Genomic DNA, 25,624 nt, shown 5'->3' with positions numbered 1-25,624 from the left:
ATGGAAGCCTGGGGGTTCAGAGCAGTTAGCTGGAGGAGGCCAGGTCCAGGCCAGTGGTCTGCAGTTAAGGGCTGGTACCACTGAGCAAATGCACCACTGCCACCACAAGACAAGGAACTAGATGTGGGCATCACCCGTAGGTAGAGTGGACCGGTTCCAAGCTATAAGTGCACTGGTGAGGCTCTGATCTCCTCTCCTCTATCCCCCTTCCCTGAGAAAGCCTGGTAGGTGGGGGGCACTGGGGCATGGGAAGGAATGGCTTGTGAGAGGGGGGAAGAGATGGAAATGGGAAGAGAAGAAACTGACCAGGCTTTTTCTGCCCAAATTAAGACTCATAGATGTAACGTCATCCCGCTTACTGGGATCCCTCGAAAAGGGAGGGCTAAGTTTGAGTTAGGTAACAAGAATGGTGGTAAACTTACGTTAAACCGAGTGAGTTTTCTAGTACCTGACCCAATCCGTTCCCCTGCCTTTCATTTCTGGGGTATTTTTGCAGGTTTTGATTTAAAATGTCATGGGTAAAGCCTCGTGAAAGGGCAAAGGTGCGGAGGAAACGTTTAGTTTGGGCACTGCTCGGCAGGACTCACCTGACTTGGGGATTCACCTGCTGACAGCTATAACTTAGTCACTTTTTATTTAGTAGCTGCAGTGTGCATTGATTTCCACTTTTGCACAATTGATTTTTGCTTCTGTTCCCATCTGTGCCTTTGTTTTGGACAGATATTATATGATGAGTGTCTGAGAATTGTCTCTGAGAGGTCAGGGGACCTCATGAAGGAAGACCTTATTTGTCAATACAAACATCCATGAGCAAACACCTAGATTTGTGGAGAAGACAGTATCATAGCTGAGTTAACCTCCCTCTGCCTTTTTCTTTTTCTCCCCCAACTTGACATCAAGTGATTTAGAAAAGAACTTGGGAAGCTGAAATTGTAAGTCTTGAAGACACTAGACTTGGCATTGCTTTAGGATCTGGCTAAAAGTCCTTCCAATCATTTCTTTGTGAAGAATATTCTGGCATAGTAGAAAGGTTAGTAATTGCCCAACAAGTCATTTCCTTGATAAAATGACAGCTCCACATTCAGTAGTTTTGTTTATTTCTATAGAGGATTCACTGCTTTTCTACCATTATCTTAGACACTGCAAAGTAAAAATCAATTAATTCTCACAATGGTGACATGCTAATGCAAGAACTAAAGTATTTCTTGCCCTTGTAATAAGTCTTTATTATAAGACTTAAAGATCAAATTTTAAATGTTGACCATGTGCTGCTTTTTTCTTGACAATATTTCAAAATATCGTTCTAGCTCTCATGGGAATTGAGTATTGATCAGTAAATGTCCTGTAGATGAGGGTGATGAAGGGCTGTTAAGCTTGAGCACAGGACTTCAGTTTGCAAAAAGCAGGGCCATAGTTTCATCACTGGACAGTGGCCAGTATCCTGAAAGCAGTGGAGGACAATGCAAGGGCTGTGTCCACTCTCTCACCCACTAGGGCTTGGACATTTGAGGAAGTCTGTAGGTATCCCTCACCTATATGTAATTACTTATTGATTTCTTGTTTTGTGAGTGCCGTGGTGGTGACAGCCAACGAAATGAATGCAACGGCAGTAAGAAGAGGGAGCCCTGTGTGAGACGGCCCGTGAAGGGCATGACTCTACTCCTACCCAAGCTCATTGTTCACTGGTAGAATGGTACGTGCTACGTGAGAGTCCATTTTCCAGTGACAAAAGGAAGGACATTTAAAAATTAGTTTCATGTGTTGTTTTTCTCATCCAAATGGCAATAATGAATGCGATACCTCTGTCTAGAGAAACACAACCTGATTCAGTTTTAAGCACAGGCAGCTTGGCATTCTTTAAGACACCAGCTTATTGTTGCAAGATACTGATATTTCATGCATAGGTGTGAGGGCTGGGGTCACTATGGAAACAGAACTGAAAAAACATCAGGCCATGAATATTAGTGCCGGAGAGTTAAGTCTGGTTCCTAACCTTGCGACTATCAACACAAGTTTGACTCTGACATTTGATCCATCTTTGATTTGATCCCTGAACTTACGAACTAAGGATTTTAATTAGTCATAGAAAGGCTCAGTAGATGCTGTTCTGTCTGGAGCCCTTTGAAATACTTACAGCAAAATAATGAGCACAGTATCATAAGCTAAACCCCGGGAAAATCGTCTCCTCCTACTTGACAATAGGCATTGCCCTATTCATTTCAACGATAACTTCACATGGTCTGTTTTGAAAGTCTGGCATGTTTTCTTGGCAAGCAGCCCAAGGAGAAGCAAGGAAATAGAAGGACAGGGGTGGCATTCTTTCAGTTCTCATGGCCTTCTTTCAGTGCCCAGTGCTCAGAGGCATTTCCATCATGGTGCATTGAGGCTTCCTGGTACTTTGTCCACTCCATCTCTGGACAGGCCTATGCCTCAGAGGACAGAGCAGGTTCAATGAACCTGGAATGCCATGATTTCCCACAGATCAATTACCCTGAGAACTGCTGTAGATCAACTGCCACGATCCATGGCATCACGTGGAATGGTCTGAAATGGCTCCAGGTTGCCAGTGTAGCTTTTCTACGAGCCCTCAGAATAGCCTGGAATTGCTGAGCAGCTTTGCTAGGCAGGTGGAAATTGGGGAAGGGCAAGGAGCTGCTGTGCTGAGCTGATGTGTTCACTCCAGGAATCTAGGAATGAGTCCCATATAAGACAAATGTCATGGGAACTGACAGTGTTGGCAACTTGGCCCAGGGGCCAACTACGGCTGGGTAGGAATTATTCACAGTCTGAGAAATATTCGGGCATGCTGGTTGTAATTTTTTAAATAAGAAGTTATTGTGCCCCTACATGAGAGTAAACATGAAGACTTGTGGTCAAAATGGTGGCGTAGGTAGACATGGCTCACCTCTTTGCACAACCACATCAAAATTACAACTAAAATATATAACAACCATCACTCAGGAATGTCAGAGATTGAGCTGAATGGAAGTCTGACAACTGTGGAAGGAAAGAAACCACATGCATCCAGAATGGTAGGAGGGGCACAGGCATGGAATGGGCTGGTCCTACACCCATGTGGATAAATATTTGAGAGGGATATTTCAGGAAGGAGTGATGAGTCCCAGACCCACACCAGGACCCCCAGCCCAGGATTCCAGTGCCAGGAAGATAAGTCCCCACAACTTCTGGCTGCAAAAACTAGTGGGGATTGAGTTGGTAGAAGAAACTTCTGGAGCCCCAAGCAGTTCCTCTTAAAGGACCCACACATAGATTCACCTACTCAGACTTACTCCTTTTGAGCTCCTGCACTGGGGTAGCAGTTTTAAAGGCACCGGTAGTATACAGGGAGAAACAGAAGTGTCTGGTATCTAGGTGAGCAGAAGCCATTGTCCCTTTGCTAAACCCTCCCCATACCGAGCTGGTAAGCTGGTGCCATATCTGAGACTTCATCAACCTGGATAACACTGTTTGACCTTCCTTGGAGATCCCCAGAGGGTCAGCCCCACCTAACTTATGGGCCCACCCAAGCTGCTTTTTCATAAGAATGGCTGGCCTTGGCTCCTATATCCTATATCAAAAAAGCAACAGCTGGTTTCAGTGAGCCCTAGTGGCAGCTGGATTAGGTTCATAGCTTGGCTTTGTCTGAGAATCTCCAAGCCAGCACAGGTAGCAGCCATCTCATATTGCTTTACTGATCAGGCAGGGTGCCCCAGGCGAAATACAGGTAGGGGCTGGCTTTGGTCTGTACCATTTCAAAAACCTCAGAGTCAGCACACCCAGTAGACAGCTACAGACCATGTTGGAGCACCATCACCCTGGCCCCTGCACAGCTGATCCTCCACAGAGGGTGGCAGTTGGTGGTCAGTGGTCATAGCCAGTCCTTGCAGCTGACTGGCTCTGGTAAATCCCTCCCATTGATCTGCCAATAGCAACCAAGGCTCAACTACAAGAAGAGGGTGTACTCAACCCACACACAGAGGGTGCACTTCAAGTACCCAGCTTGGGTGATAGGGGATGCTGTTCTACTACACACTGAAGGACACCTATTACATTAGGCCATGCTAACAAGACAGAGTCATAGAAACTCTACCTAACATAGGAACAAACACAGGGAGGCTGCCAAAATGAGGAGACGAAGAAATATGGCCCAAATGAGAGAACAGATCAAAACTCCATAAAAAGAACTAAACCAAATGTAGATAAGCAATCTGTCAGATGCAGACTTCAAAACATTGGTTATAAGGATGCTCAAGGAATTTAGTGAGGACTTCAACAGCAAAAAAAAGACCTAGTCAGAAATGAAGTATATACTAATTGAAATAAGGAACAATTTACAGGGAAACAACAGTAGAGTGGATGAAGATGAGAATCAAATCAATGATTTGGAACATAAGGAAGCAAAAAACACCATGCAGAACAAAAAGAAAAAAGAATCCAAAAAGATGAGGATAATATAAGCAGTTTCTGGGACAATTTCAAAAGGTCCAACATTTGCATCATGTGGGTGCCAGAAGAAGAGAAAGAACGAAAAATTGGAAATCTATATGAAAAACAGCGAAAGAAAACTTTCCTGATTTGGTAAAGAAAATAGACATGCAAGTCCAGGAAGCACAGAGAGTCCCAATTATGATGGATGCAAAGAGGCCCACTCTAAAACACATCATAATTAAAAGGCCAAATTTTAAAGATGAAGAGACTCTTAAAAGCAGCAAGAGAAAAGAAGTTAGTTACCAGATGGTTGCCAGATGGGAGTGGGGAGGGGAAGAAGTGGCGAAGAGGTGAGGAGATTAGGAAGTACAAATAGGTAGTTGCAGAATAGCAATGGGGATGTAGAGTACAGTAGAGGAAATGGAGTAGCCAAAGAACTTATATGCATGACCCATGGACATGAACAATAGTGGGGTGATTGCCTGAGGGAGTAGGGGGCACTGGTTGGAGGAGGGCAAAGGGGGAAAATCAGGATAATTGTAATAGCATCGTCAATAAAATATAATTAAAAAAAGAGTAAACATGAAGATCTTGTTTGCCTTTTAATGATTAAACATTAACATAGTACTATTTAACTATAATTGAAAGAAGCTTTTGACCCAAAGCCTAAAATGTATGTGTTAAATCTTATTTAATTCTGAATGTAATTGATAAACAAGCTAATATTTTAAGACTGCTATGTAAATAACACTTGAAAGCAAAATGGACCATGTAAACTTTCAAACCAAAGTCTGGTACCAAGTTTGTGTTCAGTGCGCCCCACTGAACTAGTCTTGGATCTAGTGCGTCATGAAGACCAGTAAAACAGTGATCTGTACTGGCTGGGAATGACATATACTTCAATTTTCCTTGTCACTGAGCAAAGGGTTACATCAGAAGCCTTCACAGACACTGATAGCCAAAAGCGAAATTTAGAATTTTGAGAAACTGAGAAATCAAAAGAGTTCAAGTAAACTGAGAATTGAAATAAAAAAAGAAAGGTTAAACCATCAACTTTATTTTTGCCAAAGATATAGAGATCATTTATTTTATTTATTTCTTGACTTCGGCCCTATTTCCTAGCCCATAGTAATGCAGCCTCTTTCAAGCAGCATTTGTAAATTTCCATGACTTACATTTATGGTACCCCTTAATTCAGAATTCTGTTCATTAGGAATTGATAGTAATTGCACTTGAGTTGGAGGTAAGTTTTACTGCAATTTATCTCTATGATGAAATGACTTTTAATGTAAGCTCCTAATGGAAATCCTCCCACAATTAATATTTGAGCCAAGAAAAAATGTGGTATTCTATAAAAGTACAAATAAATCTTATCGAGATATTAAATATTATAGTACTTTATGCTGCAACACTTTTAGCAGTAGATTCAAGCTATTCGTGATGTTTAAAGTCATTCTTTAAAAGTTTGGATTAAACTTTTTCTATTCATTCAAACTAATTTGCTCTACAGTGATTTCAGATTAGTAAGAAATGACCTTAATTCAGACTTGGGAAAGGTCAGAGAGATGTTTTTCGGGGAAGGTGATATAAAAATACCACTTTTTTAATCCCTGGGTGGGGTGAAAATAAGGAAGATTTAGATGGGCAAGTAGGGTAGAGGATGGAGTACAGAGTTGTGGAGAGGTGGGGGGTGTAGAGGGAGGGAAAGTGAATTGGGTACATCTGGTGGCCAAGGACAGGCAGAGAGCAGGTGCAGGCGAGGGAGCTACGCCGCGTCTGTTCTTACAAGGTCTCAAGGGCTAACATGTGCTAAGATGTTTGGACTCTTTCCTAAGGGCCATGGAATCCACAGAAAGGTATATCTCTGAAGACTAATTTAATTCAAACTGAGTTTTAGAAAATTTATTCTTACTGTCTTCTGGGGGAGAATGGACTAGACAGAAGGAACCATGAAGGTGGGGAGCCCTGTGAGGACTCTGTGACAACAATCCAGCAGACAGAAGACAGCTGTCCATGGCTATGACTGTAGAAAAAGTGAGTGGAGGCAGAAGGCTGGGCTCTTCTGGTGGGGTGGGTGCAGACGAGTGAAGGAGGGGAAAGAGCCAGGGTGGCTCCTGGGCAGTGGCGTGGGGGATGGGTGGGGAGCTGTGCCAGTCACTGACCAGAGGAGGCAGGAAGAGCAGGGGTTCTGGGAGAAGGTCTGGTTGAGATCTGGGTTGTTAGAGGTGCTGTGGGTGTCTGAGTAGGTTGTATACTTGGTGGTTGGATATGCGAAGAGAGATTGGGGCAAGAGAAACAGCTTTGGGAGACCACTCTGGGTGGAAGGTAACCACAATATTTTCAAACTAGAAATATACAGCATCATGACAGAGCCTTTTCTTGGGAAAACATGGCATGCTATTTACTGAACTCTTCTTGTCTTCATATTTCAACCTCAGACTTCTCCATGGTCCTCAAGCCAACATTAGTCTTCAGCATATCGGACCTGCCATATTGTCCACATATTCAGCCTTAAAGTGGATAAAAATCATTCAAACAACTTCTAAAAACATGGTAGCTCTCATTGTGCTTAATGGCCTTCTTACAAAACTGAATTTGTTTTACTTAAACCCCACTGTGCAAGGTGCTTCCCTCTGGGACTCTTTATAGTGCAAGCCTCCTGGACAGGCCCAGCTGCTGAGGAGAGGGACTGTGGGCGGGGACACTGGGTTAGGCCTCTAGGGGTTGGGAGGAGCCAGATAGGGACACTGGGAGCAAAGGGAGCTGTGAGGAAGTGGGTCGGGGTGAATGATGATAAAGATGGTGGTGATGACAAAAAGAAATCCTTGGCTCCACCTGTCCAGCTGCCTGTGGCCAGGACAGCAAACAGCATCTGTCAGTCTGACAGAAGGAAACATATTTGAGGACAAACAGCAGTAACCTCATTGGTTGATGCTCCTCCAGTTTACAGAGCTCTTTGGTGACTGCTGTCCCATCAGAGACACTCAGCAATCCAGGGAAACCAGTGTTATGTTGTCTACTTCATGGATGAGAAACCCAAGGGACTGGGGTTGGGCTGATGGAGAGATGCCCATAGTCTCCATGAAAGGTCGTGAAGGTTCCCTGAAGCAAGGGTTAGAGAAAGTTCCAGACTCTGGTACATAAACCTCAAGGGCCTTGCAGTCATGTCCAGCAGTCTGGAGAAAACATTCTGCCAGGTAGAACTGCCATAGACTATTTTTAGAGGTTATTTAGTCTTCTGGAGACTGTCAAGAAGGGCTGCTCACCAGGTCCAGACCACTGGACAGAGAACAACCCCAATGCATCTCTGAGTGCTGACCCAGAGGCCTGGTGAATCACAGGTCTCCTCACCACCCTGCAGCAGCCGAGGGCCACAGGGCCATCTGCAGTCAACTCTACACTGATGGGCAAGGAGGCTCTAGAAAACTTTCCCAAGGTCACACTGCTGGTAGGTGACAGGCTGTGCCTTTCATCTCTGGCCATTTGATCATAAGTGCTATGACCTTTGAACTTTATCGTCTAGTATAATGAGCCTCTCAGGCACGAACTTGCTCCCTAGCTTTGTGAGTAGCTGGGATCTCAGTATCAGGGAAGCATACTCTCACCCTTTTTCTTCTACTTCAGATAGACTAATTTTAGGGGTGCTACATTACAAAAGAGATGCTGGTGAACTTGCACTAGGTGGAAAAATGTGACAGCAATCGTGAGGAATATGGAAATGCCGGTGTGTTAGAACTGAGCATGTCTGGCCTGGGAAGCGATGACCTCGTGGGGACAGGATGGTACCAGAAAAGGTTCCCAGAGAGAAAAGAAATCTGACTTTTGCAGCATGGCGTTGAAGGGCAGAAGTTGCAGATAAAGATTTTTGCTTAATATAAGAAACTCCGAATAACCATAGCCATCCTAAAATGGAATAATATGCCTCATTAGGTAGTAATTGCAATTGATATCAAAGGTATTTGAACAAAATGAAGTGACTCCTGGAGCCGATGCTGCCTTTCTTCCTCTGGTAAAATATGGTAACTACCTTCCTCCTGCCACAAAGGTTTAGCTGCTCGTTTGACCATCCTTCCTGAAAGCAGGGTGGCATGGTTTGGCTGAGTCCTTGGTCCTGGGATGCGAGCAGGAGTTTGACAACTTTTGTATCAGTTCCTTGAAAGAATATCACTTGCTCTCTTCCTCACTCCCCTCCTGTGGGCTGGAATGAGAGGGGGAAGGGCCAGGGAGCTTTGCCCACAAGGGCAGAGATAGCACCCTGATGCCAGGCACAGCAACAGGACAGATCCCAGGATCATGCGCTGCTCCTGGGTCACCTGGCTAACCAAGTACATGAGAGGGAAAGAGGTACCTGTGTAATCTGAGCTTCTGTATTTTGAGTCTCTGTTAGAATGCCTCTGTACAAACCAACATAACTATTTCTTGGTGATGCACAGATTATTAAGGTATTGTATAAGGCTTTGTAAGAAGTAATTTCTATAACTTTATAATTGTATGTCCACCCCCCCAAATTTATCTGCTTTCTCCCCAAACCAGCTGTCCCAACAGTCCCCAGCATAGTCAAGCATAAGCATGCATCAGTGACCTTGTTTTTTCCAAGTACCAAGGTTCAAAAAAGCCAAAGACTTCTAATCTCCTGATTCTCTTTCATTCCCATATCAAGTCTGTTCCTCAGGCTCTTCTTTTCCTTTAGAAACATCTTCTGTGATGATACAGATGCTAAAGAAAATTTAAAGCTCTACTTGTGGTTATCTACACATAAGGATTGGTTTGCTTATTATTATTTTTTAAAGTGATGCACTATTTAGCCTGTGTGTGATAACAGTCTTCTGAGCTTGTTTTCCTGATGGGAAGGAGACCGGAAGTCCAGGCCTCAGAGAAGTAGAGGATTTGAACAATGCAAATACATTTTGTCTCAAAATGTATTAGGAATCCAACATAATTTTGTATTGGTCAACAAGTACACAAAAAGAATATTTTGATATATTAAATATATCTCTAAGTAAAATAAAGGAGTTGAGCTCATTGAAATGAGATGCTGGCCTTCTTGCCTGGGTTTTAGAAAGAAATGAGCCAGTGACAGATGGGCCTTTGATTCTGTCCCATAGATCTGCCACATTCACTTCAGATTCCATCTCTTTAGTCATGTTTTTCCTCTCATCTATAATGCCCTCACCTCTTTTCTCCTACTTTATGCAAAATTTATGAGTTTTTCAAAACTTTGCTCTGATTTTCCTGCCCTTCATCCATCCCTTAAAATCAGTGGTACATACTTCCAAAAGCAAATAAAGTTGCCAATAATTGTTCCATATTTCATTTTCACCCACAGTAGCTGCCTCCCAGGTCTTATGTTTTCTCTGGAACTTTGCCTTTTCTAAGCCTACACTAGATATTTAATAAATAGACATGAAGCATGGATAATTAAAAGATATGGATAATTTTTTCCAATGATATGAAAATTGTCAATGAAGAACAGAACAGAAATCGATTCCCCCACTGATTGAAAAACAATTCACGAGATGAATGAATTTGGTTTTCTCACCAAAGGACTTTTCAAAAATAAATGCTTTTGTGAATTTTGAGCTTTGCCATCAGCAGCACTTATGACATTGCACATAAAGGCATTTCATTTCATAACTGCATAATTTAAAGATGATTAAGATCAGCTCACTCTTAACACTTTTGAATCACAGGTCAATTAAAAACATCACCATCAGTTTCTCTAGCCTGTGCTTCTTGAATCTCCTCCCATGAAACACATTTTAAACCATCTTTAACTTTTAAGTTCTAGGTCCATTAAATTCCCGTCAACACATTTTTTTTCATGGAAACATGAACTCTACTGCCAACATAGAAAGAAATTATGATGGAAAACTGATACTACTCAACAACTAATAATGTGTAGAGGCTCTCAAAGCAGTTTCCCTTCAATGCACACATGAGAAGGTGTATCTCGGCAAAGGATCTGAGGTAAAGTGGAATTTATGAGGCACTGATATTTCATGGAGCTTCTGGAACCACTGATTCAGAGCAACTGGCTCCTTTCTAATTTGTAGCGAGTTCTTCACGTCCTGCTGCCTGGTCAGCGGAAGGATCCTGCCTTGGGAGAGCACTCACTGCCTGATGGAGGCGTCCAAGAAAGAACTTCCTAGGGGTGCCTGGAGATGAACTTCAGGGAAAACAAATGGAACCCAAAACATGTGAGACAACCCAAAACATTATCCTAACACGCAGAATACTTAGGAGAGGATATAATTAATCTAGAATGCCCCCCCCCCAATGAACTTTGCAATCTCTGTTTCAGCTTAATCATACTTCCTCTTAGAGAATAGGAAAATTTTAAAAGAGAAATACTTAGGCTAAGCTTCCTAAACTTAAAGTGCAAAGTACGAGTGCTTAAGGGAAATAGATAGGACTTGGGGAAATCTAGAAATAGACTATAAGTTAGTAGAACCAGCTGTTAAATATTTACATTTCCCTATCGGCTTAGAAAAAGACAATTTTCCCCTCTGGCAAGATGGGTTCTGCTTTCTCTGATGTGAGCATCTCGCTGTTGCCCACCAGCCCCGGCCCAGGCTTGGCAGGCCAGGGAGGAAGGCAGGGAGACAGTCTCCCTCTCCTGCTCCCTGCAGGCAGCTGTGGGCTGCAAGGAGGCATGAGGGGCAGTGGCTGATGGAAGCCCATGCCTCTCCTCCCGCCCTGCTCATGCGCTCTGCATCCCTACAGAGATCATGAATGTTCTCCACCCTGCAATCACCAATCATTTAAACTACCCCTGTTTGCTGGTCTGGTAACAACAAAACAACAACTTTTGCGGACCATTAAAGGATTCTCCCCTCCAAACCAAAAAAGAGAAGTTATGCATATTTTTTTAGCAGCAATTGGAAATGAGGTGTAGGAACTAGTGACATTTTTCTCTTTAGGCTTTATTTGTAAACCATTTTGGGGATAAAGATTCCTTTGAGATGTATGGTAAAAATTCCTGCCTGCCTGGCTTGAGGGCACTAACACGTGCCCAGCCTCTTCCTTGCAATCTGCAGAGGTGGAGGGCAGGGGCCTCAGCCCCTGACCACCCTGCCGTCACCCAGTGAGGGTTGGGCTTGGGCCTCCTGGGCTGCAACCCTTCAACTTCCTGAACCGCTTTTTCTATTTCTTTCTGTCTCCTCTCTATAATTACTTGTTGACTTTTTTTGTGCAAAATCCCTTAGTTAATTAATTTTTAGTTTATTATAAAATATGGGAGCTCAGGAAAACAAGCTTATTTTCTTTCCGATAAGATGATCTAGGGTATGGCCCTGTGGGTGTGGATCTGTCCAATCCAGAAAGTTCATGGACCTTCGTGTATATTTAGGGGACACTTAGTGACTTTTCTGCTTTGTCATCGATTCTCTTGTTTTAGTCACACAGGCTGTGGGGTAAGTGCCCTCCCCCTTGAGGATGCACCTTGCTACAACCAGCTATTGTATCTTTTGGCTGAGGGCCTGTGTATTGCTCATGAGCAACATGGTAAAGCAAGCCTTACCTTTTTGTAGAGACTCCTCAGGTCTCGGTACTGCCACATGCTGTTTAGGACCTGAGATGCAGCCTTGACCACTTTCGGAGAATGTCTGGTAAAGAAAAGACAGGACATGCAAGATGGTAAGTAGACCCCAACGTGTCAGGAAAAGGCATGAATAAGCATCCTCCTGGCTTTCTAGCTCTGTTCATCTCAGCCTGGGGAGGACAAGGGATTGACTGTCCACATTCCCCAAATTCATTCTCATCAACACATCCCTGAAGGCGAGAGACAGGAGTGCATGATAATCTGGAAAACAATGTCCAAAATGCAAACAGAAGAGCAGTGCATCCAGTCAGAATGCGAATTTTGCATTGGACTACAAAACAGAACAGGTGAGAAAAACAGTGATTCGGAAGGGCCAGAACCAGGCGTTTTACAGCAGCATTGTGCAACCCCTGAGCAGTAAGATGGACAAAGATGTTCATTTTCTCTGCTGAAGCATCAGAGCACACCCAGTGTTTGCTCTGCACACCTGCTCGACTGAGAGGACTTGCTCTTTGTCTGCTGCCGATGCCAAGTACAAGATACTGGCAGTGCAGGCAGATGTGTAGATGCATGTGCATGTCTACAGACAAAGAGAGGCCTCCATGGTAAAACCCTTCAGACAGTTACAGTTCCATCCTGTGGGCCACAGTGAGAAGGGAAGGTAACATAAACCTTTGGACTGGTGGTTCTTACCATTTAAAAAAAAAATCATGGCTTTGAAGTCCCTGTGAAATTATAGCTAAATATCTTGCCTTTTGGTTCAGCGCCAATCTATATCTCAAAATGACACTATACCAATAAATCTGTGTTGATGTAATTCTATCAAATCATTGGAATTCACATAGACTAGTGGGGAGTGGAAACTTTGTGGATTCTTCATTCCAACAGCCTGGTTCTACAAGCAGCTGCCCACGTCTACTGGATGCCATTGGCACTAGGCCCATGTCAGGGGTTGGCACATTTTTTCTATAAAGGGTCATATAATAAATATTCTTTACTTTGGGGCCATGTGATTCCAGTCACAGCTACTGAACTCTGCTGTTGTAGCTTGAGAGGAGTCATAAATCATGCATAAATGAACGATGTGGCTGTGTTCCAATCAAGTGTAATTTACAAAAGCAGGTCGGGGGCGGGATCAGGTCCATGGGCCACAGTTTGCCAACCCTGGTCTATCTGAATGGGGATTCCCGGAGTTGCACAGGCTAGAACCACCTCTGAAGCTGACCCACGGGCCAGTGGCCCACTGGTGCTCTGACAGAGACTATCTGTACTGAGACCCAAAAATGCCTTTCAAATACAGTGGCCTTTGAAATATTAGAAAGTGAGCAGATGGTTAGTTAGATGGGCTCAAGCTGAGGGTGGATCTGAGAGCCAGAGAGAAGGGATGTTGTGAGGACAAGCATTTTGTGACGAAATTATGGGCCACTCACACACGGTCAATTTCATGTGTGCTCTTTTCCTGAATCTTCATGTTTGTAATTTAGACCAACTAAGGTTTCTTCCTCCATTTATTCACTGGTAGCAGTAACTGTCACTCTTTCTATTATTGTTACTGAGAGGGAATTCAACTTTGGCTGTTAGAAATCTATTTGTTATATCCCATTCTATAAAAAATGTAGAGTTCTTATAAATTCCACTTTTTTCTTTATGAAAGATGAATTTTATTTAAGCAACAGGTATGTTTTCTTTTTACTAAAATGGATGGGGGCTGAATGATTTCCTGATTTATGCTAGTGCCATGCTGTAAATGTAATATTAAATCCCTTAGACTTAAAGGAAGGGACTTTTAGATCTTTTCCCAGATACAGATACAGGGACATTTTAGTCTTATACAATGAATGCTGAGCAAAGAAAAGTGCTTTGTTTTGCTGTGTTTTATCATTGTTAGCTAGATATTTATCCAGGGCAATAACCAAAAACTGTAGAGAAACACATAGTAATATTCAGAGTGATAATGCAGCTGAAACATACAGGGTGGGCAAAAGGAGGTTTACAGTTAATAGAATGTGAAACACAGAGTTTATTCTTGCATTATTATTTATTCTTCTAGTATACATTTTCTATTTGAATAACTGTAAACCTACTTTTGACCACCTCTGTATTAAGTACGCAAGAAATCTCACTGACACAATGCAATTTTTTGTTTCTACTTCTTCCTTAGCTACAAAACAGAGACTGTGGATGTGCAGTGGATAGCAGGTTTTAACCTTTCAATTAAAATGCCAACATAGCTCAGTGTTATAATAACATGCGAAGGTCAAAGAAACATTGCTTCCTTTTAGCCTCTAATTTTAATCCATCACTAGACCGGTACCATAGCAACTTCTACTTGAAAAACTATGGCTATTGATTGAGGGACTTGAACAACTGAGTGTTTTTAATGGGACAAGTGATTATAACCTCAGCCACAACATACAGTGCCTTACTCACAAGTAGCAGTTGAGATTGTTAATGGCTTTTCCGTCTTATGACAAAATGCAGTGCCACACTCAACACTATTTTCTATATAGCAGTTAAAATTAGAAAAAAACAAATGTGCTTTTGAAACAGAAGGGTGAAACAGAATGCCCATAATGGGTGTTTCAAATAATGTGAACAGAATAATATAAGTTATCAAGACTTCATATGGTAAATATCTGACTGCTACAGGAGTCCTAAACATTTATACAATGTCTGCTCTTCACCAGCATTGTCAAATTAGGGGTGGCTGAAGATTTCCGTTGGTGCGGCGGATTGTGGGTGTTCGACATGGCCAGTCCAGCAGCAGGAACCCAGGACACCACTCTCTGGATGTGTTAACAAGACACAGTGTGCTGTGCAGTTCAAACAGACTGCGACTGGCACCTTGACAGTATGACTCGTTAATATCACGGCATATTTAAGAGATAAAACTTACAGATATGTAAAATGGAGGACCACAGCTAGGCCTACTTTTTATCTGTGTTTTCCCACGCCCTCTTAAATTTAAAAACCAGGTTTGAATTAAATTTATTTCTATAAATACTGAAAGGACTATTTAAGGAGGGAAGATTTTCAAGCATTTTATCAACTAGAGTAGATTGATATTCCTCCCTTTTCCAGTGATAAAATCACCCCTGATTCCAAAAATTCTGTTTTCAGTAAAGAATTTTATTTTATTAAAACATGTCTAGAGGGCCATAGAGATGTTTCACTGACTATTGTCATAACAGAGTTGAATGATAAATGGTGAGTTTGGTGCTAAGATCCAGAGCAATTATTCTGGAGTCGTGTTAAGAGCAGTGAGAAGTAATAATCAATATAGGTGAGAAGTGAAGCTATGTGCAGTCTAAAAACTTGTTTGACCCCCCAAATTGGTCACTATATAAAAAAAGAGATAATCTATATGAAAGAATCGATGAAACTGACTGTAACTGGGAAGATGCTTGACTCAATTCAGTTCAACACTTCTTACTAAACACGTAAATACACTGTTAACACTGAAAAAAAAGACAAAGGAACAATGAGATGAAACCAGTGACTATTCCAAATAGAAATTCCATTTAATTAAAGAACATTTGTGGGATCATCTACAGTGAAAGAAAGTTCCCATCGACAATAATCAAGAATGAACCCGACCTAACAGGACCATTTTCCATATTGGTAATGAGAAGATACACTATTTCATACATGTTTTCTTCAAATAATTTTTTAGTTTCAACAAATAACTTTCTTCAACCGTAGGACTGATAAAAGCATCTTGTCTCTTCAAGGCCCAATTAGTGATGCTTAATGCACTGGGCTGCCAACCCAGTTGGAAGAAATTAATATACGCCAAACCACCCCCCAAAGTATTTTTTTGCAATTTAGAGAAAATGCTTTAATCTTTGAATGTCTTGTGATTTCAGACAAATACGTCAGAGTGTTTTTGTAGACTGTGGTTTTATTGTGTGTGTATGTATGTTTGCTTATAAAAGCATTAACATACTAAGTTCTGAATATTCAAAACAGGTCAGCATTTTAATGAGAGACTTCAAAGGTCTGCTGAAGCTATATAAAGAAGAAAACCATGTGGTTTACTGCCTATGTAGAATAGCATTTCATTGTAAGTACAATATCATAAGATAGCATTCAAGTCAACTATCTATACTGCAGTTATTAGAGTCCTATGGGGCTTCTCTGCTTGATGTAGAAAAGTATTGAAACCCTAACAGTGAACCATTGATTGAAACTATTTTGAGGTCTCAGGGTGCTTAAACATAAGCCCTGAAACTTCTTTTAGAATACAACGATAATATCTTGAATTAAATGAAATAACAAGAGAATTTTCAAAAAGTCTCAAAGTACATCTTTCACAGCCTTTAATAACCAAAGATAAATTATTAGCATTTAGATGTAAAGCAATGGGGAGGGGGTCAGGGGATAGATGAAGAGTCAAGAGGCAGGCCCTTGATAATCAAAGGTTTACCCTTTTAATCTTACTTGATTCCATCGAGGGACTTCCAGGAGGTGAAATTTAATTAAGTTTAGTGAATGTTTCTGTAAAATTGGCAGCTCTGATACACTGACACTCTGGCTTGTGAAGATATTTCTTAGTCACATACAGTGAGATGCCACTGATTCTTCAGTCAGGCTGGGTGCATCCCTGGTTGTGGCAGTGCAGTTACTTTTACGTGGAGCCTTCCCTCTGCCTTCCCTCTGCATGAATGTCTTCCTTCCTCACCACCTCCCTTCTACCTGGGATAGTTCTGTTCATTCTTTTAAGACTTTACCATCATTTTTTTTGAGGCTGTATATTATGACAGCTCCTACCTCATTTTTAGATTGGACAGTAGTATAGGCACAGTGACATGTTAAATTAAATAATTTGCCCTGAATGCACACCTAGCAAGGGAAGGTGCTGGACGGGCACTGAATTCTCTCTGACTCCATCACATTCTGCTTTCTCCCCCTCCCCACTCTGCATGATGACACACTATGCAGAGCTGAAGAGGCAAAGAGCAAAAGGATGTAGATACATCATCAATACTTGGACCTGCAACCACAGAGGAAAACCACCACAGAATGCCTTCATGCATCTGAGTTAAGCCGGTTATCTCTCCAGTGCTGGAGGAACACACTAGTGCATGTATGCTGGATTGTCAGGTCTACCTTGCCAATATCGCAGCAGTCAACCAAGTCATGAGTTCTTAATCAAACTGAAATCATGAGTAAGACCAACTTTCGCTCTGGGGAGGAAGACTGGACTGTTTTTCTTCTCTTGATTACCAGAGGCAAATGCTTTTCAGTGATGTTCAACAGCGTTACCCATAACCAGGGGCCATGGAGCACACTTAGAAGCCATTCTGCCAGTATGAATTCTATGGTGAAGTCGCCATCTGACTTACTTGTCTCCTTTGCTTTTGGAGATGCCAACCAATTTCTCTATGCCACCTGCATCCCGTAAGGCCTTGGCATTCTCCATGTTCTTGGTGATCACTTCGTGTAGGGTGCAGCAGACGGCTGTCACCGTGTCATCCGACATGGCCTTGCTCGCTGCGTTGTTGCTGTTGTTCCCGCCTGGAAGCCTGTGGACCAGGTCTCGCATGGCATATTTGCCTTTGGAAAAAAAATAAAGGGAAGAGTTGAAATGAGATCAAAATGGAGGAAAAGGGTAGAGAGAGAGGTGGGCATAGGGGAGAAAAAGATACACAAGAGCAAGATTCACGCAATACTGCCTGTTTTCCCATCACTGACTACTTTCCATTGGGTAACTGGGACCACACACAGAGAACACAGTGTTTCCTCCTGGTGAGTGTATGGGCTTGAGTGCCAGGTGGATGTGGAACCTTTGGGCAAGTTATTTCATTGCCTCTAAACCACAGCTTTTCACATTTGTAAAGCAGGAACAATAATGGCATATATCTCACAAGACTGTTGTAAAGATGAAATCAGTACATATGTGTAAAGCATTTGACACACAAGAATTACTGAGGATGCAGGACTTAATCAATGTTGACAATCAGTAGCTTCCTACTTGGTATTCACAGAAGTCCAGAAAACATGATAATTATGACACAACCTCAAAACTCCTTTGATGGAAGCTATGTTGGTACCTGTATTATGTAACAAGAGTCAAAACACAAACATGTGGAGAGCATGATCTTATATATAACTTCTGTGTTCTAGCCCCTGTGAAACAAAGAGAAACATTTGAAGGGAGGGAGAGAAGCATTACAAATAATACGCAACTAGGTGTCCTTCGAACTAGAGTAATTGGATGGATGATCTCCCTGTCTCAGTGATAGGATTTCATTGTAAGTTTCTACCATGTAACATTTCTTAATCTGACATGTTTTTCTTCACGTGAAAATAAAATCCAACTTTGCTTTCTTCATTCACTTTATCATTAATAACCTGTGACTCCCAATGACAAAGGTACTTATAGTGACATCTTTATGGAGTACTTCTCGTTTACAAAGCACTTTAGGCATTACCAACAACCCTGCAAGACAATTAATGCATCCCACCTGCAGCTTTCAATTCTGTTCCATTAGCTTACTTCTGGAACTAAGTAAACCAGTGCCTGTAGCAAAGTTGGCTTGCTGTTCTTGAAATTTTCAGATGAAACTGGCATAGGTCCAAAGTTAAATCCCTTCCTTGTCTTTCACCCCGCCATTACCCATATTTAGCTAGCACCTAAAAACTATTTGAAACATTTCACCGTCCGTGCATGTCTGTGAAGGATAGCCTCTTTGAGCTGTTAAATTTTCTGGTGCTTGATGCCTGGGGATAGGAAAAAGAGCCTCTTGGGAGGAGGCAATGATATCTTAATTTCATGCAGGAATAAATAAAACATAGGCACTTGTAATTTGGGTATCTGCTCTTATCCTATCTATGTATAGGTCGCTTATTTTAGCTTGAACAAAAAAATGCTGATGTCTAAATTACTGAAATAGGCAAGTGCCTTCATTCTCTTTATGGTAGCTGAGAAGCATGTGACAAAGATGGTTTACCTGAAAACTCTTAAATGCAGTATATTTACTTTCTAATGACAGCATTTAGAATAGTTTGGGGAAGATCCTTTGTACATGGGCAGTCCTCTGAGCAAGTTGTTTTATTTATTGTTAAATTATACTCAACTGGGGCTAACAGTTTACTTTGTTGAGCTCAGCATGCTGGTGACTTTATCAGTCCATTAACCCCCACAAGCCATTGAAGACAAACCTGAGTTCCATAGAAGCTAGATGATGGATGGGTTCTTTTTACTTTTTCTTCATAAGGGATGGAGGAAGGAATCAGGAAACTACTTCACTTATTGTGCATACAGGGGCATTCACAGTTCTGATAGCATATGGAAGACTAGTTTTGTGACCTTGAACATCATCAAGGTGGGGAGCAGAAATGAGGACAGGAAGAGGATTTGGCTGCAGCATTTAAAAGTTTTTGTTGTTATCATTTTTTAAATGACAGCAGATAAATTTGAAGATGCAGTTTCATCCTTCACAGCTTTCTAACTGGTGAGGCCACAATGAGATACAAGGTGTCCCAGTTACATTCAGGCAGCAGGGACAGTCACTCCCCCCGACCCAGAAGAGCCCCAGTGTGCTGCAAGAACACCGTCATTTTCCGTGTGCTCCACAGCAGAAGCCACTGCCATACACAATCTTCTATAGCCTGTTGAGGAAACCCATTTGAATGAGTTTATTGCTATTATTTCCAATATAGGTCACTGGCATTTTACTAGGCAATTAGAGATTTTTCACTTAGTCTATTTATTAGCCTATTTGGAAAGATATCTTTTAGTCTATATTTTGACCATCCAAGTGGAGAAACAAATCAAGTAAAATTACTCCAAAGGGCAGAAGACCGCTGGGTGAAATCTGTTAATTCTTTTACAGGCATACAATTGTTTCAGTTTTTGATTATGTTGCTGAGAAAAGCTGTCTTTTCACACTTGAATCCTATCTTCATATAAAATTTGGGTAGCAAGAATAGCTTTTTAGTTTTTTCTTGGGTTTAGAAACTTTGAGGCTTATTGGGGGGGGGGATAGAGAAAATAAGAAACATATTATGGCCACGAGTGACCTTGAGTGACATGCTAATAACGGGAGTTTAGAGAAATGAAATCAAACTGTGTTGTCATGGAAGGCTTGAACTGAGAAGTGGACATCGAGTATTTGTTCTACAGATCAGGGGAACCACAAAATATCTTACAATGAAGACTCTTGTGCATCAAGAAAGGTTTCAGAACAATGAGACTAAAGTGGAAACAACAGTTTTTTTTCTTGACAATAAAGCGCACTCTCTGAGTGTCTATGGTAATTATACACAGAACAACTTATGGTAGCTTGTGCCTACAGTTGTTCTATACCCCATATTTACTTTATCCACTAAGTTTCTAAACAACAGAAAGATTCACAAAGCTAATCTTGTTACCTAATAAAAAAATCCTGTCCCATTCCTAACAACATACCTCTGTCAGGCTTTTGGTCTGACATTTGAGATCTGAGATTTCTCCTCCTGATGTGCAAATAGTTACTGTATCTTATGTACTATAAGATGCACCCCTCAAATTAGGGAGGGAAATGGGGGTGTGTCTTATAGTCCGAATGTAGCTTACCTGGCTCGCTGTGTGTGTGTGGGTGGTGGAGTGGGGTTACAGGTTATTAAATATTTTGCCACACATTTTGCTTCAAAATTTTTTCCTGTTTTCCTCCTCTAAAACCTAGGTGCACCTTAAGGTCTGGTGCATCTTATAGTCCTAAAAATGTGGTAATTACCTTTTGGAGCCAATTCTCTTGCTTTGCCGCAGTGGTGATGAGAAAAAGTTACAAAGCAGGTAAGCTGAACTTGAATTTTCACAGCCTGACACCATCAAGGTGATTCAGTTTTTTTCATTTGTTTTGGTTTCAAAGAAAGGGATGGAGATTAAATTGTTATTGGGCAAAGATGGCTAGTGGGTGTATCACCAGGGAGCTATCTTTTTACCAGGCTGGAGGAGAAGTTGGAAGCTTGGCATGGGCCCAGGGCCACTAAAGGCACTAGAGCTCAGCAAGTGCCCATGGAATGCATGGAGACACTATGTGGATACAAGGAGATCATAAGAGCACAGGCCTCACCTTGTGGTTGAGGCTGGCATGAGGAGCTTCCTGTCTTAGAATGAATTTCTGAGACCCACAAAAGGGGCAGTGGCACCAGCTACCAGGGCAGACTGAAGACCACCCCTCCCCTTCTTCTGGATATAATTTGGTTTAAAAATAAGTAAATGATATGACACAACCCAAAAGTCAGGGAGTGATTCATGCTGATGAAACCACGGAGCAGCTGACTGTAATATTTCAGGGTGAAAACAACAGGGACTTGTACCTACAAAGTGTTGGCCACAGGGGGTGTCGGGGTGATCAGGGACAGCAAAGCACCTGTGACCAAGACTCCTAAGATTCAGCTAGCAAGGTTTGGGGTCCAGGGGAAAGTTGGGGGTAATGGAGAGAAAGAGGCTTGAGAAATTTCCAGCTGGGACAATGAGATGGCTGGTGAAAAGAAAGTGAATTCTAAAGTTTAATAATAAAATGGACAAATTTGATTTCTATTTTTTTTCACACAAAGAAGAATGTGCACAATTACTAAACATCTTATGGAAGAACCACTCAGCAAAACCCCAACAGAGAAAAAGGCAGCCCATTAGGTTGAAAAGACACTTGGATTTGTGACAGTAAAGCGGCCGTGTGGCCCGGCCTTTATTAGGACTCCTGTGCTTCCCATCACCCTGTTAGGAAGTCACATCACAAAAGACAGGCATGTTCTCCCTGCCATGAAAACAAAAGAAAACATAGCTCACCACCACTGACCAACGGGTCACTCTGTTTTGCTCAAGTTCCCAATAGAAATGAATCCTTTTCTTCTAAGACCATTTCTTCTAAGTTTTTAGTCTCTTATGACTTCATTTCTGATGTTTGCAACACTGACATGAGAGGGCTACTGGAGATATTATAATTGTGTAAAAAAAAACCCTACTGTTTCCATCAGCGATCGACGAACAATAACCTTGCACTTTTGCCACCTCTCCCTCCCTGCATGTGTACAAATTTCAAGTAAGAACAATTTCTTCTTTGTGATGCCTCTTTTGGAAAGTCTTCTGTTTAGAGCTGTCGAGCACATGGAAGTGTCCTGATAGACCCAGGAGACCTAACAAACTGTGGCCCAACATGGGAACTCCTTGCCGAGCTCCTCTACAGACAAGAGCTGGCGGGACTTTCATGATGGGTAATAGAGCTTTGCTTTTGCTGACTGTGTGTGCCTTCATGTTGTTTGCTTATGACGTTGTTTCTATGTCTGTTTCGATATTGATTTGTGCACTACCACATGGTGTCCCCACTGGTGGCCATGATATTGAGTAGTGGTTTTATGGTCTAACCACCTGCACTCTGTAAGGTGGCAGACAACAGACAAGTCACCCGAGTCCCTTCCTACACCGATTATTATCTCTTTGGATCATTGATAGAGTCCTCTGTATAGCTGGTCTTTGTGGTACACTGTTATAAACTCCAATCTCTCAAACTAACTTCAGAAAAAAGACATTAAAAAAATGTCAGCTGGACCATGCACAGCCCTGGGTCGGGAGCACCATAGCTTCTCCATCTCTGAGGTCCCGGCAGCTCTTCACTTAGCTCTTCTGTTTCTGGAGCTGCTAGAACTTGCCTGTGATTTTTTGCTGAGATGGCCTAAATTTACTTTTTTTCCTTCAAATTTTTATTGTGTTCAAATACACATAACATAAAATTTACCATCTTATCCACGGCAAGTGTAGAGTTCAGTGATGTTAAACTCGTTTTGCACAAGCACTGCTATACAGCTCCAGAACTCTTGATCTTGCCAAACTGAAACACTGAACCACTTAAACTTTAGCTCCCCGCCCCATCCCCAGCCCCAACACTCAACTTTGTATCTCCATGGGTTTGACTATGCAACATACCTCATACAAAGGGAATCATACAGTATATACCTTTATGTGACTGCTCATTTCCTTTAGCATAACATCCTCAAGCTTTATCCATATTGAAACATATCAGAATTGCCCTTTTCAAGTCTAATATTCCATCATGTGTATATACCACATTCTGCTTATCCATTCATCTGTTGGTGGACACTGGAATTGCTTCCTTGTTTCAGCTGTTGAAATACTACTGTAAACGTGGGTGCACAAATATCCTTTCCTATGAAGGAGTCTCTTGTAGCAAAAAGTTGAATCATGTTTTTATTAAAATCTATTCTGCTGATCTTTGTCTTTTCATCAGAGAGTTTAATCCATTTGTATATATATATTTAAAGTTAATTCTTACAATATTATATTAGTTTAAGGTGTCAACAAACTGATTAAACATTTATGTATCTTAGAAAGTGGTCATGATGATAAATCCATCTGCTACCAGACAAAGTTATAATACTACAATATCATTAACTACATTCCCTGTGTGGTACATTATATTCCATGACATTTATTTTATAGCTGGAAGTTTGCAGCTCTTATTCTTTTTCACTTTTTTCACTTTAGTATTACTTAATAACAGCCAAGAGATGAAAGCAACCTAGGAGTCCATTAACAGAGGAATGGATAAAGAAGATGTGGTATACCACTCAATGATAATAAAGAATGAAATCTTGCCACTTGTGACAACATGGATAGACCCAAAGGGTGTTATGGTAAGTAAAGACAAATCCTGTATGGTTTAACTTATATGTGGAATATAAAAAAATAAAACAACAACAGAAAACAAATTATAACAGAAACAAACACATGAAAATAAATATAATCTATTTATACTTAAAATAATTATTGATAAGGAAGGACTTGCCTGTGTTATTTTGCTATTTGTTTTCCAAATACTTTGTATTTTTGTCCCTGATTTCTTGTATTACTGTCTGTCTCTTTTGTGTTTGTTTTTTTTAGTGAAATATTTTAATTCCCTATTCATTTCCTTTGGTGTGTATTCTATAACTATTTTCTTTGTGGTTACCATGGGGATTACATTTAATATCCTAAAGTCATAGCACTCAATTTAAATTTATCCCAATTAAACTCTGTCACATACAAAACCTCTGCTTGCCATAGCTCCATCCCTACCCCTTTCAATTATGGATGTCACAAAATTACATCTTTGTTGTGTGTATGAAAATATGTAATAATTGTTTTTTATGCATCAGTCTCTTAAATCATGTAGAAAACAAAGTGTAGAGTTACCAACCAGAGTTACAATAACACTAGCTTTTAGACTAATAATTTTTTAAAATGCATTACTCTCTAATATCATGGTGAAAACAAAAAGTGGAGTTACAGACTGTTCTTAGAATAATACTAGCTTTTATAATTACCCAGGCATTTACTTTTACTGAGAGAAATAGTTCTTTATATGGCTTCTAGTTACTGTCCTTTATTTCAAACTGTGGAATTCTCTCTACCTGCAGGCCAGGTCTAAGATAACAAACGCTCTTAGCTTTTGTTTACTTGGGAATGTCTTAACTGTTTATTCACTTCTGAAGGACTATTTGGCCAAACAGAAGATTCTTGGTTACAGTTTAGCACTTTGACAATAAAGCCTGATGTCTTCTGGCCTCCAGAGTTTCTGCTGAGAAATCTGCTTATAATCCTGAGGATCCCTTGCATGGGATGAGTCACTTCTCTTTGGCTGTTTTCAAGACCCACTGCGTTTGTCTTCAGTAATGATCTGTGTCATGGTGGGTCTCTTTGGTTTATCATATTTGGAGTTTGTTGAGCTTCTTGGATGTTTGTATTCATGTCTCTCATCAGATCTGGGGAGTCTGCAGGCATTGTTACTTCAGATAGCCTCTCTGGCTCCTTCCCTCTTCTCCTTCTCCCACTTGCACCACCTGCACGCTGCTTCACTGAATGGTGACTCGAGGATCCCTTTGGCCCTGTTCACTTCTCCTCAGTCCTTTTCCTTTCTCTTCCCTGGACTTTACCATTTCAATTGTCTTGTTTTCAAGGTCACTGATTCTTCTGCCTGCTCAAGTCTTCCTTTGCATCCCTTTATTGAATTTTTCATTTCAATTATGGTAATTTTTAGTTCTAGAATTTCTTTTTTCGTTTCTTTTAGGTTTTCTATCTCTTTAAGAATATTGTCATTTTAATTTATATATTGTTTGCTTGGCCTTCTCCACATAGTCTCTTTAATTCTTTCAGCATCTCTAAGATAATTGTTTTAAAGTCTATGTCTGGTAGTCTGTCCCTTGGCCTTTCTCAGAGACAGTTTTTTAAAAGAGATTTTTATTTATTTATCTTTAGAGGAGAAGGGAAGGAGAGAGGGAGAGAAATATCAATGTATGGTTGCCTCTCATGTGTTCCTTGCTGGGAACTGGCCTGCAACCCAGGCATGTGCCCCGACTGGGAATTGAACCATGATTCTTTGGTTCAAAGGCCTGTGCTCAATCCACTGAGCTATGCCAGCCAGGTCTCAGAGACAGTTTTTGTTGGCTTATTTTTTCCTTTGAATGGGTCATACTTCCCACTTTGTGTGCCTTGTGATTTGTTGTTGTTGTTAACTGGACATTGGAATCTAATGATGCAGGAAGCCTGGAAATCACATTCTTTCCTTTCTCCAGGTTTGTGCTTTTTTTGTTTGTATGTTTGTTTTTGATTGTTATATGATATGTCCGTGCTGGCAATCAGCCTGAGGTGTAAACTCAAGGACTTGTTGGGTC

The 25,624-nt window shown here is 41.3% G+C and overlaps 1 protein-coding gene across 1 annotated transcript in view; it reads right to left on the bottom strand.

Moving 5' to 3' along the window:
• Nucleotides 1-25,624, bottom strand: part of CTNND2 (catenin delta 2) — an 841,098-nt gene that overhangs the window by 28,338 nt on the left and 787,136 nt on the right. The window contains exons 18-19 of the mRNA XM_053657171.1: nt 17,314-17,524; nt 11,948-12,032 (exon numbers count right to left, since the gene is read on the bottom strand). Of these exons, the coding sequence (XP_053513146.1) occupies nt 11,948-12,032; nt 17,314-17,524 (296 nt within the window). The remainder of the gene's footprint in view (nt 1-11,947; nt 12,033-17,313; nt 17,525-25,624) is intronic.

Source organism: Artibeus jamaicensis, unplaced genomic scaffold (genome assembly GCF_021234435.1).
Source record: "Artibeus jamaicensis isolate MK-2021 breed Jamaican fruit bat unplaced genomic scaffold, CSHL_Jam_final scaffold_369, whole genome shotgun sequence".
Lineage (NCBI taxonomy): Eukaryota > Metazoa > Chordata > Mammalia > Chiroptera > Phyllostomidae > Artibeus > Artibeus jamaicensis.
This window is presented reverse-complemented; position numbering and strand designations above follow the sequence as displayed.